This window comes from Erinaceus europaeus, chromosome 15 (assembly GCF_950295315.1).
Source record: "Erinaceus europaeus chromosome 15, mEriEur2.1, whole genome shotgun sequence".
Classification (NCBI taxonomy): Eukaryota; Metazoa; Chordata; class Mammalia; order Eulipotyphla; family Erinaceidae; genus Erinaceus; species Erinaceus europaeus.
The window spans coordinates 50,598,610-50,614,943 of NC_080176.1; the positions used below are offsets into that span (position 1 = coordinate 50,598,610).

Here is a 16,334-nt window from a genome sequence, read left to right on the forward strand (position 1 = left end):
TTTCCTTAGAGCACTAGTAATGGACTGACTGTATGACCCAGCCATACCTTCCCTGGAGATTCATCCAAAGGAAACAAAAACACTTATCCAAAGAAGTTTATGCACATCTATGTTAATAGCAGCATAATTCACAGTAGCCAAAATCTGAAAGCAAGCCAGATGTCCAATGACAGATGAGTACATAAGAATATAGCGATCTATACAATGAAATACTATTCTGCTGTTAAAAATAATTGTCATCTCCTTTGCTTCATCTTGAATGGAACTTGAGGGTCCCTTGTTAAGTGAGATAAGCCATAAAGAGAAAGACAAATACTAGGTAATCTCAAATATAGGTGAAATTTAAGAAACAAGGGCAGAAAAGGAAGACACAAACTGGAACTTAGACTGGGTGTGGTATATTGCAGCAAAGCAAGAGGCACAGGGGAAGAAGAGGAAGTGAGGGGTGGAGAGTATGTTGGGTTGAGGTGCATGATGCCACTAAAGCTGGGAGTGAGGAGGCTTTTCACACACCTATCATGGGGAAAGGAGGAACTGTTCCCACATGCCAACAACTGTACTGGAAGCCATTAAGTCCCCAATAAATGATAAAAAATAAAATTTATTATTATTTTTTATTTTTATTTGTGACTGATAGTAGGTGAAAAGATTGAAAGATTACAGTGTAAATAGAGTTCAGTACCACACCCACCACCAAATTCTGTGTCCCTATCCACCCCAAATACACTATTAGTATGTGATTGTTCACAACATAATGATGTCACAATCTTTATAGTAGTCCTAAAATACTAAACAAAGTTTAAAAAATTTATATCCTAAATGACATTATTTTATTTTAATAAACATTTCATGTATTTATGGGTGATTATTACTTATTGTATTGCTAGAAAGAGATAGGATGCATCATAATTCTGTTTTTTTCTTTTTTAGTTCTTTTTAAAATATTTATTCCCTCTTGTTGCCATTATTATTTTATTGTTGTAGTTATTATTGTTGTCGTCATTGTTGGGTAGGACAGAAAGAAATGGAGAGAGGAGGAGAAGACAGAGTTGGAGAGAAAGACACCTGCAGACCTGCTTCACCGCCTGTGAAGTGACTCCCCTGCAGGTGGGGAGCCGGGGACTCAAACGCAGATCCTTTATGCTGCTCCTTGCGCTTTGAGCCACCTGAGCTTATCTGCTGCTCTACCACCCGACTCCCTTCTTTTCTTTCTTTATCGGGTGGATTAATGGTTTACAATCAACAGTAAAATACAGTAGTCTGTACATGTGTAACATTTCCCAGTTTTCCACATAACAATTCAATCCCCTGTAGGTCCTCCTCTGCCATCATATTCCAGGACCTGAAGCCTCCACCCCCACCCCCAAACCCTAGAGTCTTTTACTTTGGTACAAGACACTAAACCCAGTCCAAGTTCTGCTTTGTGTTTTCTTTTCTTTCTTCCTTCCTTCTTTTCTTTTTTTAAAGATTTTATTTATTTATTGATGAGAAAGATAGGAAAGAGAAAGAACCAGACATCACTCTGGTACATGTGCTGTTGGGGCTTGAACTCAGGACCTCACACTTGAGAGTCAAGTGCTTTATCCACTGCGCCGCCTCCTGGACCACATGCTTTGTGCTTTCTTATTTTTCATTTTCATTTTTATGTGTTTATTCTTATATTGGAAATATAGTAGGTGGTAGTCTAACTTTTCTTGTTTGATTGTTCTGTATAATTTAACTTAAAAATATATTAAAGAATCCAGTACTAGTGAAGGCTTACTTAAATAAATTTAATTAAAATTATATAATGGAGTACTGTCTAGACTTTGGAAAGAAAGAGATGTGTGGGGCTGGGGAAACAGCATAACGGTTATGTAAAAAAGACTTTTAAGCCTGATACTACAAAGTCCCAGGTTCAATCCCTAGTACCACCATAAACCAGAGCTGAACAGTGCTCCTGCAAAGAGAGAGAGAGAGAGAGAGAGAGAGAGAGAGAGAGAGAGAAGCGCAAGGACCCATGCAATGATCGGGTTTGAGCTCCTGGCTCCACACCTGCATTAGGGTCTCTTTACAAGTGGTGAAGCATTGTCTGCAGATTTCTATCTTTCTCTCTCCTTCTTTATCTTCCCCTCCTCTCTCAATTTTTTTGTCATATTAAAAAAAAATAAGTAAATGGCTATAGGAGCAGTGGATTCATAGTGCACACACTGAGTCCAGTAATAACCCTAGAGGCAAAAAAGAGAGATTTTTGAATATATGTTTTTATGAAATGCTTTATACAATTATGTCTAATATAAAATGGAATTTGCAAAAATAATGCAATGTTATCCTCATTAAAATAAAAATAAATTTTAAAAGAGAAGAGAGATTGATAGGTAATGTTAACTCTACTTCTGTAGGTGATCTGATTCCCTTATACAAGAAAGCTAGACACTAGGGAAGATAATCCTATCAAGTCTAATAAGATTATATATTCAAACAGAATCCACTCACTTAGTTGTAATAGATAACAGGCTGGGGATTTATAGATAATTTCTAGGATGTGTTTTAAATTCCCAATGGGATAGAAATTGATTAAATTTTAGAAATTTACCCAACAATTTCTGCTTACTTGGTGTCTTAATCTGTTGCTATAAGAAAAACACTATAGACTCTGGTTTATGAACAACAGAAATCTCTTCCTACAGCTCTGGAGGCTGGGGAACCCATGGTCAAAACATCAGCAGTTTCCATTTTTGGTGAGAATTCACTTCCTGGCTCATAACCTGGTGTCTGGTAAGTAAAGCTTTTCATTCAATGAAGTGTAACTGCATGAATTGCTGTCCTCTCCACAGTGAGTTCTCTGCATCATCTTGCTCAAGTGAAATAGGCTCTCTGAGATGCTTGTAACTGTAACTACTATTCAGTAACAAAGGATAGAGGACATGGCTTCTGATCAAGAGAATCAGAGCATTATTTCATTGGCAAATATTACTAAACATGAGTATATGTAAAACAGGGAGGAAATATGAGAGATTCAAATAACGACTTCAAACTATGCTTAATTCACTAACTTTAGCAGATTAGCCCCCCAAGTGTAGGATTTTTTTTTCATTGATATCTCTTCAATATGGCTTAGCAGAAAAGAAAGTACTGGTGCTATAAAAGGAAAACTTTAGGAGCTGGGCTATGTACCCAGCTAAGCTTATATATTACCATGTGTAAGGACCCAGGTTCAAGTCCCCAGTTCCCACCTGCAGCCAGGAAACTTTGCAAGTGCCGAGGCAGTATTGCAGGTATTTCTCTCTCTCTCTCTCTCTTTTTACAACCACTAAAACAAGTGATAGTACTTGAAGGATTCAAAGAAGTGAAGGACTTTTAGAGAGGAAAATTTTGAATAATATACTTAAGTTTGTTTCAATGTGTACTTAAGGCCAGGAGAGATGACTGGTGGCATAGGATGCATGCCTTACCGTGTGTGTGGCCTAAGTTCAAGCCTAGGCACCACATGGGAGGTGGGATGGCACTGGAGAGGCTCTGATGCTGGTCTGTCTGTTTCTAAATGAAAAGGCAGCTGGTAGCAGTGAAATCATTCATGCACAAGGCTCTGGCTCTGTCAAACAAGCTTGGGATTTGTTTTTAATCAGGTACAGTAAGATAAGCAAAGGAGGAACTGCTTTTGAAAGAAGAGCTTACTACTCTGTTTCCTGGGAGATAGGAAATACCACCTGCCACTGAGGACCACTCACACGGAGATGCAGAGAGAGAAAGGGAACAGGACTTAAACCTTTCTATAATAATGGGAAGTAGAGATGGAGACACTCCCAAAGGGCAGGAAACAAAACACACAGCTAAAGTTGTGGTTGGAGGACTTGCAATGTGATTTCCCAGTGCCAGTTGGTATAAAAAAAAAAGCACCAAACAAACAAAAGAAAAAACAAACCTTGGGTCATAACATGGTCCTATGACTTAAAGATACTTAAATCATCAGCTATAATACATCAGGACTAGTGATCACACTATTTCATTGTATTCCTATTAGCATGGAATCACACATGAGCTTTGTGTATTTCTGCATGGTAAGAGATGTATTTACTGAGCGACACCATGTTTATTTGTAGTCTGTATGAGTAAACAAAGGCCTTGTTTGCTAAGCTGTTTTCTCTCAGCTTTAATGTAAGAGATGTCTTTGGTGTTGTTCACTGAGGTGCATTCTTATAATTGCCATGCCTCCAACAGAGTTAAAGTTCTTCTTATTTTATCTTTTCATCCTTTTCAGCTTCACTACAAGTCTCTGGAAAACATCAAGTCCTATTTCTTCATTCTGTCAGCCACTGTAGGATTCTGTTAGGATTCTGTTCTGCTTTAGGGATGATTCCACAAAGATGCATTCTAAAATCAGATCCCCCCCCCATTTATTTTTTTTCCAAATACACAGAGGTGGAATAATGAAGAGAACAAATCAGTTAAAGTAGTTGAGTAGAGGCTGGCCAGTGGCCAACTGGGTAAAATGCTCATCTTTACTACTCTTTTTAAAGAATGTACTGTACAGGGCATGGAGTTTTCATCATCTTGAGATTGTTTGATGTTACCTTTGAATCATTTATAACATTTTGATATATTTTTAAGTATGCAGTCAGTAGTGTACTGGATGTTGTACTGTAGTAACAGATAATTTCTTTCTTTTTTAAAAATTTTTCTTTATAAAAGAGGAAACACTGACAAAACCTTAGGATGAGAGGGGTACAACTCTACACAGTTCCCACTACCAGAACTCCGTATCCTATCCCCTCCATTGGAAGCTTTCCTATTCTTTATACTTCTGGGAGTATGGACCCAGGGTCGTTATGGGGTGCAGAAGGTGGAAGGCCTGGCTTCTCTAATTGCTTCCCCGCTGAACATGGGTGTCGGCAGGTTGATCCATACTCCCAGCCTGTCTCTCTTTCCCTAGTGGGGCAGGACTCTGGGGAGGCAGGGCTCCAGGACATATTGGTGGGGTTGTCTGCTCAGGGAAGTCCTGTTGGCATCATGCTACTATCTGGAACCTGGTGGCTGAAAAGAGTTAATATATAAAGTCAAACAAATTGTTGACTAATCATTAACCTAAAGGCTAGAGTAGTGCAGAAGATTTGGGGGTCTCTGTTTTGAAGATAGCTAGTAGGCCTATTTTAGTTATATTCCAAAGGGCCCATGACTATACTAGTTTTTTCCTGAGCCTGACATCTGATATGCAGGTGGATTCAAGTTGTTGTCTGGGGAGATGATGTCATGGCTGGAAAAAGGGCTATAAAGCTGGATCAGGGAAGAGAGTAGCTCCCTAATATGGGAAAGGTGTATAAATATTGTTGACTTGTAAAGCCCACTGATTTGATCTGGGGTCCATATTCAACTTAGGATCCTATGTAACCTCTGCATCCCTGTAGGTCTGAGCTCGAGTTCTGTGGTAATAGGCAATTTCTTATCTTCCCATCTTTGCAAAAGTGAATAGATTTTTCTTTCTGCCTCCAGGGTTATTGCTGGGACTCAATGCTTACACTACGAATCCTCTGGTCCTGGAGGCCATTTTTTTCCCATTTTATTGAATATGACAAAGAAATTGAGAGAGGAGGGGAAGATAGAGAGGGGGAGAAAAAGATACCTGCAGACCTGCTTCACCGCTTGTGAAGCTTTTCCCCTGCAGGTGGGGGTGGTGGGGCTCTCAAACTTGGATCCTTGCGCTTAGTACTATGTGAGCTTAACCTGGTGCACTACTGCTCAGCCCCACAGCGTTCTTAAAGAAAAAAAAGTAGAGGGGTTTGGTGGTGCGGATTTCATTTCATTGGGCTTCAGATTTTTGTATTTACTAATTGGCAAATTGTCAAATCTTAATTATTATTTTTTCCCTAAAGGCTTGGAGCATTGTACCAAAGCAAAGGACTCTGGGGAAGGCAGACAGGGAGGGGGTGGGAGGAAGGGAGACTTTCAGGACCTGACACATGATGATGGAAAAGGACCCAGGTTGGAGGTTAGAGTGTTGTGGAGATGCCTGTCATGGAGAGATGGGAAATTGTAAATATGTGCCAACAATGGTATTGTAAACCATTCGTTTTCTGACAAAAACAATAAGTAAAAGAAAGAAACACAGGCAAAAAAGAAAAGAAGAAATCATAGGAATACTTTACTTTTACAATCAAGTATGAGTTTGGGGAACTCTGCCTGTATGGAGATAAGACATTTACCCATCTCCCATTTATCACTCAATGGGATGCAATCCAGTTTCCTTTTATAAATCTACTGAAGCCAGAGGAACATCGAAGATAGTGACCTTCTTATTGCCAAATCTAGTGGCCTTTCTGAATCCTTATCTTTTCTTGAATTATAGCACCTATCATCATTAGCAGCCTATCCATCATCTTTTTTTTTTAGGTTTATAGAACACTATTTTTCCCCCTGCCACTCCATTTATACTTTGCCTGGCTAGTTTCTCTTTATTACCTGCCTCCTTTGTATAGGTTCCTGTCAAGCTCATCTTCAGCAGTTTTCTTATTTACAAATACCTTCCTTTTCTTGGGGAGAAATTTCATTCTTCTATGTAACTTCTTCCTTCCTTCCTTTCTTTCTTTCTTTCTTTCTTTCTTCCCATCACACTCTCTCCCTTTTCCTTTCTCCTTTCCTCCTTTCCTTCCTTTCTTTCCTCTCTCTCTCTCTCTCTCTCTCTCTCTCTCTCTCTCTTTCTTTTTCTGTTGCTATCAGGGTTATTGCTGGGGCTCCATGTCTGCATGACTAATCCACCACCCCTAATCGCCTTTTTTCCTTTTGTATGTGTATGTAACTGGATAGGACAGGTAGAACTTGAGAAGGGAGGGGGGAATAGAGAGATACCTGCAGACCTGCTCCATGCTCATGAAGCTCCCCCCTGCTGGTGGGATCAGGGGCTTGAACCCAGGTCCTTGAACATATATGAATGATTTCCTTTTTTTCTTCAAAATATTTAATTATCTTTATTTATTGGATAGAGACTGTCAGAAATCAAGAGGGGAGGGAGAGAGAAAGGGAGAGAGGAAGAGAGACACCTGCAGCTCTGCTTTACCACTTGCAAAGCTTTCCCCCTGCAGGTGGGGACCAGGGGCTCAAACATGGGTCCTTGTTCATTGTAACATGTGTGCTCAACCAGGTGTGCCACAACCTGGCCCCATATGAGTGATTTCTAAATATGCATTTCTATTCCTGACTTGTCTACCAAAGGAAAACTAATCTTCTTTTATTACACCTTTAGCATCAAATGTGTGAGTTTTCCACACCAAATAATTCTCTCTCTTTGGAGAAAGATCATTCATTTATGCTACTAACTTTCCAGAATTAATACAGACCCCACAGGTGTAAGACTTAGTCCTAGAAAACTATCACCTCCAACTGGATGCCAACCACAGATAGTGGATTCTCAGCTTATCCAAGTTTCTGTCCAATTTGGTTACAAATTGGAGGTGTCCCACACTGTCACCCCATGGGTTTTGAAATTTTCTATAATCATTCACAGAGCACAGGGAAACACTTGTTTACTACTGTTTATGAGTGATACAAAGGAGCAGTCAGATAAGGTATGGAGGGTGAAGTCAAGAAAAGTCCTTCGGCCGATCTTGGATGGACCTTGAAAAATTCATGTTAAGTGAAATAAGTCAGAAACAGAAGATGAATGTGGGATGATCTCACTCTCAGGCAGAAGTTGAAAAACAAGATCAGAAAAGAAAACACAAGTAGAGCCTGAACTGGAATTGGCATATTGCACCAAAGTAAAGGACTCTGGGGTGGGTGGAGGGAATACAGATCCAAGAAGGATGACAGAGGACCTAGTGGGGGTTGTATTGTTATATGGAAAACTGGGAAATGTTATGCATGTACAAACTATTGTATTTACTGTTGAATGTAAAACATTAATTCCCCAATAAAGATATTAAAAAAAAAAGTCCTAAGTGCCGAACATTCTGCCCTGCGAATATGTTCAAGAACCACTCTGGATGTATAACTTATATATATATTTTTCTCTTTTTTTGCCTCCAGGGTTTTCACTGGGACTGGACTGTTCCTGGTAATCCTCTCTCCCCCCCTTTATTAGATAGGACACAGAGAAATGAGAGGGGAGAGGGAGACAGAGGGAGAGAGAAAGACACCTGCAGACCTGCTTCACCACTCATGAAGCAAGCCCCCTGCAGGTGGGGAACTGGGGGCTTGAGCCTGGATCCTTACCAAGCAGGTCCTTGAGCTTTGTGCCATGTGCGCTTAACCCGCTGCACTACCACCTGACCCCCAGTTTACCGTACTTTTATTATTCTCTAAAAGGATCACATATTAGTTATAGCTTAGAAGTGTAATAAAATATAGGAAGATTTTAAAAACAGTTTTCTTTCTTTTTTAATATTTATATTTATTTTTTTCCTTTTGTTGCCCTTGTTGTTATATTGTTGTAGTTATTATTGTTGTTGTTATTGGCTAGGACAGAGAGAAATGGAGAGAGGAGGGGAAGACAAGGAGAGAGAAAGATAGACACCTGCAGACCTGCTTCACTGCCTGTGAAGCCACTCCCCTGCAGGTGGGGAACCATGGGCTTGAACTGGGATCTTTACGCTGGTCCTTGCGCTTTGTGCCACCTGCACTTAACCTGCTGCCCTACCGCCCGACTCCCATATGAAAATTTCTGAATGCCAGTCTACACAGAAGTGCCTAAACTACAGGGTAAATTATTCAATTTGTATTAAATCATGTGTCTTAAAATTCTTGCTAGTCTTTTAAAAATTGTATTAGCAATTTTGCTATCTATGTTAATAGTCGAGTTATAGGGGCTTGGTGAAGGCACACCTAGTTGAGCATAAATGTCACCATGTGCAAGGACCCCAGACTCAAGCCCCTGGTCCCCACTTTCAGGGGGAAAGCTTTACAAGCAGTGAAGCAGTATAAGTGTCTGCCTTTTTCTTTCCCACTTTATATCCCTTTCCTCTCAATTTCTCTCTTTCTCTCCCCAATAAAATAAAAATGTAAAATAGTATAGTCACATATAAAAAGTTAGTGTGGGGGCTGGGTGATGGTGCACTTGGTTGAGCGCACGTATTACAATGTGCAAAGACCGGGGTTCGAGCCTCCAGTCCCCACCTGCAGGGGGAAAGCTTTGCAAGTGGTGAAGCAGTGCTGCAGGTATCTCTCTGTCTCTCTCTATCACCCCCTTTCTCTCTTGATTTCTGGCTGTCTCTATCCAATAAATAAATATAATAAAAAATAAAAATAAAGCATTTAAAAAAGTGTCATCAACAGTAAGAATGTGACATTAATCTGTGTATTTAAACTAAAAGGAGCCAATGAACCTAGTAAAATGGTTGGAGCCATATAATGACCTCTACTGCTTTGGAAATTCTAGTCTGACTGGAACCAGTAGAGTAAATACAATTTGTTTGCCCTGTAGTCTATTGTGGTCTTTATCCCTTCTGAATACTCCACAGGAAAAACAGTCACAAGTTTCTTGAAACATTGACCTACAATATGCTGCCATCTCTTGGAAAAAGGAAGTAGAGCAGTTCATTTGCATCCTGTTGGCATCTCTCTCTCTCTTCCATTAATCTTTTTTGTTGTTGTTAGTGACTTAATGGTGGCTTAATGCCCTTGAGTGCCATCTGTTAATCTCTATTTGTTAAACTAGATTATTTGCACTTAATAAGTCATAAATATTCCATTTAATTTTTCATTTTGTTCTTTGTTTCTCCCATTTTGCTTCTTGTGAGCTACTAAAACATATTTTATAATTCAATTTTAAATTTATTTATTTATTTTTTTCCTCTAGGGTTATTACTAGGACTCAGTGCCGGCACTGTGAATCCACTGCTCCTGGAGGTTATTTTTTCCCCCTTTTTTGTTGCCCTTGTTATTATTATTGTAATTGTTGTTATTAATGCCATTGAATAGGACAGAGAGAAATGAAGAGAAGAAGGGCAGACAGAGATGGGGAGAGAAAGATAGACCCCTGCAGACCTGCTTCACCGTCTGTGTAGCGACTTCCCTGCATGTGGGGAGCCGGGGGCTTGAACAGGGATCCTTAAGCAGGTCCTTGCGCTTTGCGCCACCTGCGCTTAACCCGTTACACTACCGCCGGACTCCCATCTGTCATGTTTTGAATATATACACTAAGTCTTTGTGTAGACTTTGTAGTGGTTACTCTAGAAATCATACTCTCTATATAAATTATCATTGTCTGCTTGTGGTGACAGTAACCAATTTGAAGGAAGTGTAGAAACCTTCTTTTACATTTGTTTCTCCCATTTATCATGTGGCTACACCTCATTTTAATGTTATTTTATTGTTATGACAGAGAAATTGAGATATGTTTAGAATGTGTATACAGAAAATTCAGAGATGGAAAATATCTGTTGTATTTACCTACACTTTAATTTTTTTCTCTTCCTGATGTTTCAAGATTCCTTCTTTTATCTTTTATTATATTTTCTGATTCCAGAACATTGTTTGGTAGGGAATATCTATCAGCAACAAATATCTTACTTCTCTTTCACTTGAAAATGTCTAATTTCTCGTTCATTTAAAAGTTTTTTTAAAAAATATTTAATTAATTTATTTTTCTTTTTTGTTGCCCTGGTTGTTTTTATCATTGTTGTGGTTATTATTATTGTTGTTGCCAGATAGGACAGAGAGAAATGGAGAAAGGAGGGGAAGACAGAGATGGGAGGAGAAAGATAAGACACCTGCAGACCTGCTTCACCGCTTGTGAAGCAAGCACCTTGTAGGTGGGGAGCCAGGGCTCAAACCGCCATCCTTACGCTGGTCTTCAAGTTTCACACCATGTGCACTTAGCCTGGTCCGCTACAGCCCAACCCCCTATTTTTAAATTTTTAAAAAAATTTTATTTATTAGATAGAGACAGAGAAATTGAGAGGGAAGGGGGAGGTAGAGAGACAGAGAGATACCTGCAGATGTGCTTCACCACTTGTGGGGACCAGGGGCTTGAACCTGGGTCCTTTAGCACTGTAATGTGTGCGCTTATGTAGGACCACCACCACCTGTCCCCCATTTAAAAATTTTTTTGACCAAGGTTACCACTGGGCACCTACATGATTCCATTGCTCCTGGTAGACTCTTTTCTTTTAAATAGTATTATTTTATTTTAATGAGAGAGAAAGGTAGAGAGGCTGGAGCACTGCCCAACTCTGGATTAGAGTGGTGCAAATTCTCCGACATATCATCGATTTTTTTCAAGTGTTCTAAAATTATTAACAGTGGTATGAAAATCACATGTCCTGAAGTCACAAAAACATATTGTCTAGAACAGGACTGAAGATACTGGATGTAGTGGCTGGGAAATAGTCTAACAGGTAGAGTGTGAGATTCCTTGTTTGATTCAGTGCTTCACATGTACCGGAGTGGCCCTCTGACTTCTCCTTTTAGTCTCTCTGCCTCTTGGGAAACTCTCCCCATCATATGCAATAAATAAAGTTGTTGTAAGAATGGGGATAGATGGTAAATTCTGCAAACTCACTGAGTCTATATGTAGCAACCTATAGCCAACATCATACTCATTGATGAGAATCTGAAAGTTTCCCTCTCTGGCCACGTACAAGGCAGGGCTGCCCGTTATCACCATTATTATTCAACATAGTGTTGGAGGTCTTAGCTATAGCAACTAGGCATGAGAAAAGAATTAAAGGGATTCTGATTGGAAAAGAAGTTAAACTGTCTCTCTTTGCAGATGTTATGATTTTATTTATAAAAAGTCCTGAAGAATCCAGTAGAAAACTCTTGGAAAATATTGAACAATATAGAAGTGGCAGGCTACAAAATCAATATGCAAAAAATTAGTGGCATTCTTCTATACAAGAACTAAACTAGAAGAAGAAGACATCCAGAAATCAATCCCTTTTACTATAGCATCAAAAACAATCAAACAATTAGGAATAAAGTTAACAAAGGAAGTGGAAGACTTGTACATTGAAAACTATGAGTCACTCTTCAAAGAACTAGAGATACAAAAATATGGATATATATTCCATGCTCTTGGAAAGGAAGAACTATAATAGTCAAAATCACCATCCTATCTCCATCAATACCACTAAAATTCTTTAAAGGAATAGAACAAAAGCTACAAAAATTTACCTGGAATCAGAAAATACCTAGGCTTGCCAAAGCAGTCTTGAAGAAAAAGAACAAGATTGGAGGCTTCATATTTTGTGACTTCAAACTATATTACAGGGCTACTGTAATAAAAGAATGCCTGGTACTGGAACCAAAATAGACACACAGGTCTCTGTGGAATAGAATTGAAAGTCCAGAAATAAGCTCCCACACCAATGGACAACTAATTTTTGACAAAGGGCCCCAAAACATTAAATGAAGAAATGAGAGTCTCTTGTGGTCTGGGAGGTGGCGCAGTGGCTAAGGAACTAGACTCTTAAGCATGAGATCCTGAGTTCAATCCCCGGTCGCACATGTGCCAGATGTCTGGCTCTTTATCTCTATCCTTCTATCTTTCTCATTAATAAAATAATAAAAAAAGAAATGAGAGTTTCTTCAACAAGTGGTGTTGGGAAACATGCAAACAAATGAAATTGGACCACCACATATTACCGTGCACAAATGTCAACTTTAAGTGGTTAAAAGACATGAACATTAGACTAGAAACTATCAAATACATAGAAGAAAATACTGGTAGAACACTTCATGATATATGCTTCAAAAAATATCTTCAAAGAGTCAAATCCAGCAGCAAAGAAAACAACAACAAAAATAAATCAGTTGGACTACAACAAACTGAAAAGCTTCTGTATAGCAAAGGATACCATCACTTAAACAGTAAGATACCCTACCGTGTGGGAGAAGATCTTTATACTTCATACATCACATAAAGAACCATTACCCAAAAGTACATGAAGAGCTCAGTAACCGTAGCACCAAAAAAAGGTAAACAATCCCATTAGAAAAAGGGGCAAGGGCATAGAAAGAAACTTCACCAAGGGGTCCAGGCAGTGGCACACCTGGTTAAGTGTACACACTACAGTGTGCAAGGACGCAGGATCTAATCCCATGTCCCCACCTGCAAATGAAAAGCTTCATCATTCTATTTTCATAAACTAAGCACCCCCAATGAATCAGCACCTAGATCAGTCATCAGCCAGGGGCCGGGTGGTTGTGCACATGGTTAAGCACTCATATTGCGGTGTGCAAGGACCTAAGGTCAAGTCCCTGGTCCCCACATGCAGGGGGAAAGCTTCACAAGTGATGAAGTAGAACTGAAGGTGTCTCTCTGTCTCTCTCCTTCTCTGTCTCTGTCCACTCTCAATTTCTCTCTGTTTCTATCCCATAATAAAAGTTAAAAGAACGGGAGTTGGGCGGTAGCGCAGTGGGTTAAGTGCTGGTGGTGCAAAGTGCAAGGACCGGCAAATGGATCCCGGCGGTGAAGCAGGTCTGCAGGTGTCTAGCTTTCTCTCTCCCTCTCTGTCTTCCCCTCCTCTCTCCATTTTTTTCTGTCCTATCCAACAACGATGACATCAACAACAATAATAACTACAGCAACAATAAAAGCAAGGGCAACAAAAAGGAAATAAATAAATATTAAAAAATCTAAAAAAAATTTTAAAAATTAAAAGAACAATTTCACTGAGGGAGAAATCCAGAGAGATAACAGACACATGAGAAAGTGCTAAATGTTACTGATTACTAGAGAAATGTAAATAAAGACCACACTCTTGTTTTATTTTGATTTGTTATGTATTATCTTTATTTATTTACTGGATAGAGACAGCCAGAAATTAAGAGGGGAGGGGGTGATAGAGAGGAAAAGAGACAGAGAGACACCTGCAGCCCTGCTTTACCACTCTAAAAGCTTTCCCCCTGCAGGTAGGAACTGGGGGCTCAAACTTTGTGCATTGCAGCATGTGTGCTCAACCAGGTGTGCCACCACCTAGTCCCTTACTTATTTTATTTTTAATTAAATCTTTTATTAGTGATTTAATATTGATTTACAAAATTGTAAGATAGCAGTAAAATTCCACACGGTTCCCACTGCCAAAGTTCTGTGTCCCCATCCCCTCTATTGGAAACTGCAGTAGTTCTCCCAAGGTCACCAGTATGGGCTGATTCTATAATCATACATATATATATAGCCAGTTTTTTATACTGTGTGTGCTTAACCTGGTGTTCTACTGCCCAGCCCCTATAACCAGTTTTTCAATGGTCTTGCCTTCACTTCCCTTCTAAATCACTCCTCCACCTGTTATTACTTCTGGATGTCTTTCCTTATTTTGTCCTCTTCTCTATCAGGTAAGAGAAACAGTGTCTGGCTTCTTCTAGTGTTTTCCAGATTTGTTCTTTTCACTGCTGGTATAAAACCAATATCCTTGTTGACAAATGCTTCAGGTCCTGGTGGAGTGGGGTGACAGAGTCCTCTGTTTTACTTCCCCTATCATTTACCCCTCTGGGAGTATGGCCCAAAAGTCTTTTTGGTGTGCAGAAGGTCGGTCAGAGTTCTTCTGGCTTCTGTATGTAAAATCTAGGTCATTTCTAGGGTGTATATAACAATTTATTTGCCAAAAGAAAAAGACATTAGAATATTAAAAAATATTCTAGCTGAATGTTTCTAGTGTTTGTCACCCATTCTATCTGGGACTAATTGTTCTCTGGGAGTGGAATGAAATAGCTCCTTTGTGAAAGAAAATGACCTCACAATCATTTAGGACTCCTTTCCAAAATTACACACTCAAATTCTTGTTATCATTATTATTATTTTCACATGCAGAGCTTTTGTGAGATGTACAATCATCCATGTTGATTTTATATAGCTCATGTATTACTTGGGGTATCCTAGCTCTTTGTTAGTGTCTAATCTAGTGCCACGCTCCCAAAAGACTCTGAATCTGGCAAGGCCACAGTAGGATGAAATTCATAGCTGTTTCTTAAAAAAAAATAATGCAGTCCAAGCTGTTTTTTGTGAGTCTTAAGTTTAGATTTAATCAAATCCAGCCAAAATTATTCCACCCAGCAGCTATTACCACATTCCTCCTTTTCAAAGCAGCTAAAACCATGAAATTGTTGGCAGTCACATCTAATCCTTTAGAAACAAAAAATTCTTATAGCCTCCCAGTTGCTAACTTCAACTTCCTCTTCCTGCTTAACATGTTTTGCGAGGGGGGAAAGAAAAGGATAACTCTTCAATTTAATGCAAGATGATTTTCCGCTAAAATTTTCTGGAAAAGGATTGTGTGTCTAAGGGAAATAGTGACTGTAAAACTCTGGTTTATAAGAAAATCAATAACCATATACATATACTACCTAAAAGAAGAAAAGCATACATCAAAACTAAAACCAGATAGTGCTAGTAACCTCCCACCTATGGTAAAACTACTAGTTTTTACCGACTTAAGTATTTTTTTGAACTGCAGTTATTGAAAACCTCAAAGCTGGACTGAGTCACAATTCTCTTTGTTCACATTTTTTAAAAAAATTTTTTATTTAAGAAAGGATTAATGAACAAAAACATAAGGTAGGAGGGGTACAACTCCACACAATTCCCACCACCCAATCTCCATAACCCACCCCCTCCCATGGTAGCTTTACCATTCTCTAGCCCTCTGGGAGCATGGACCCAGGGTCGTTGAGGGTTGCAGAAGGTAGAAGGTCTGGCTTCTGTAATTGCTTCCCCGCTGAACATGGGCGTTGACTGGTCGGTCCATACCCCCAGTCTGCCTCTCTCTTTCCCTAGTAGGGTGTGTCTCTGGGGAAGCTGAGCTCCAGGACACATTGGTGGGGTCTTCAATCCAGGGAAGCCTGGCCAGCATTCTGGTGGCATCTGGAACCTAGTGATTGAAAAGAGAGTTAACATATGAAGCCAAACAATTTGTTGAGCAATCATGGATCCCAAGCTTGGAATAGTGGAGAGGAAGTGTTAGGGAGGTACTCACTGCAAACTCTAGTGTACTTCTGCTTTCAGGTATATATTTTGCAATAGTTTATGGATATGTGTGAACATAAGCTCTCTCTCACAGAAACTGGTGTATATCTAGGTTATGGGACTTTGTTAGAAAGTGAACTACCTGAGATGAAATTAGAGTGTACTATTAAAGGAAAGGTCTCACCCGAGTAATGAAGCTAAAGGGTTGTCATTCCACACCTGAAGTCTCTGGACACAGTCTGAGGTGAAGCATGTTGAGGTGGCAATCGTTGCGTTGGTTAGGTTGTGATCGGCGGATGCAATATTATTTGATATGGATTGGGAGAGGCGTGCGGGAAAGTGGGCCATATCCTAAGGTTCCAGGACTGGGGGAAATATAGGCTCTATAGTGAAGATGTGAGGTTCCTGCTGTCTTAGGGTTCAAAAAGACAATGGATAGTTAATGTTATCATCACATTAT

General features: G+C 39.5%; 1 protein-coding gene across 2 annotated transcripts in view; it reads left to right on the forward strand.

The window, feature by feature from the left end:
- Positions 1–16,334, forward strand: part of LOC132532408 (zinc finger and SCAN domain-containing protein 30-like) — a 61,670-nt gene that overhangs the window by 42,272 nt on the left and 3,064 nt on the right. The window contains exons 4-5 of one of the 2 annotated variants that reach the window (XM_060173733.1): positions 2,670–2,757; positions 4,241–4,392. In XM_060173733.1, coding sequence (XP_060029716.1) covers positions 2,670–2,746 — 77 coding nt within the window. In that variant the 3' untranslated portion in view covers positions 2,747–2,757; positions 4,241–4,392. Of the gene's footprint in view, positions 1–2,669; positions 2,758–4,240; positions 4,393–16,334 lie in introns of those variants that run through there. The other variant, XM_060173732.1, reaches the window with a different exon arrangement.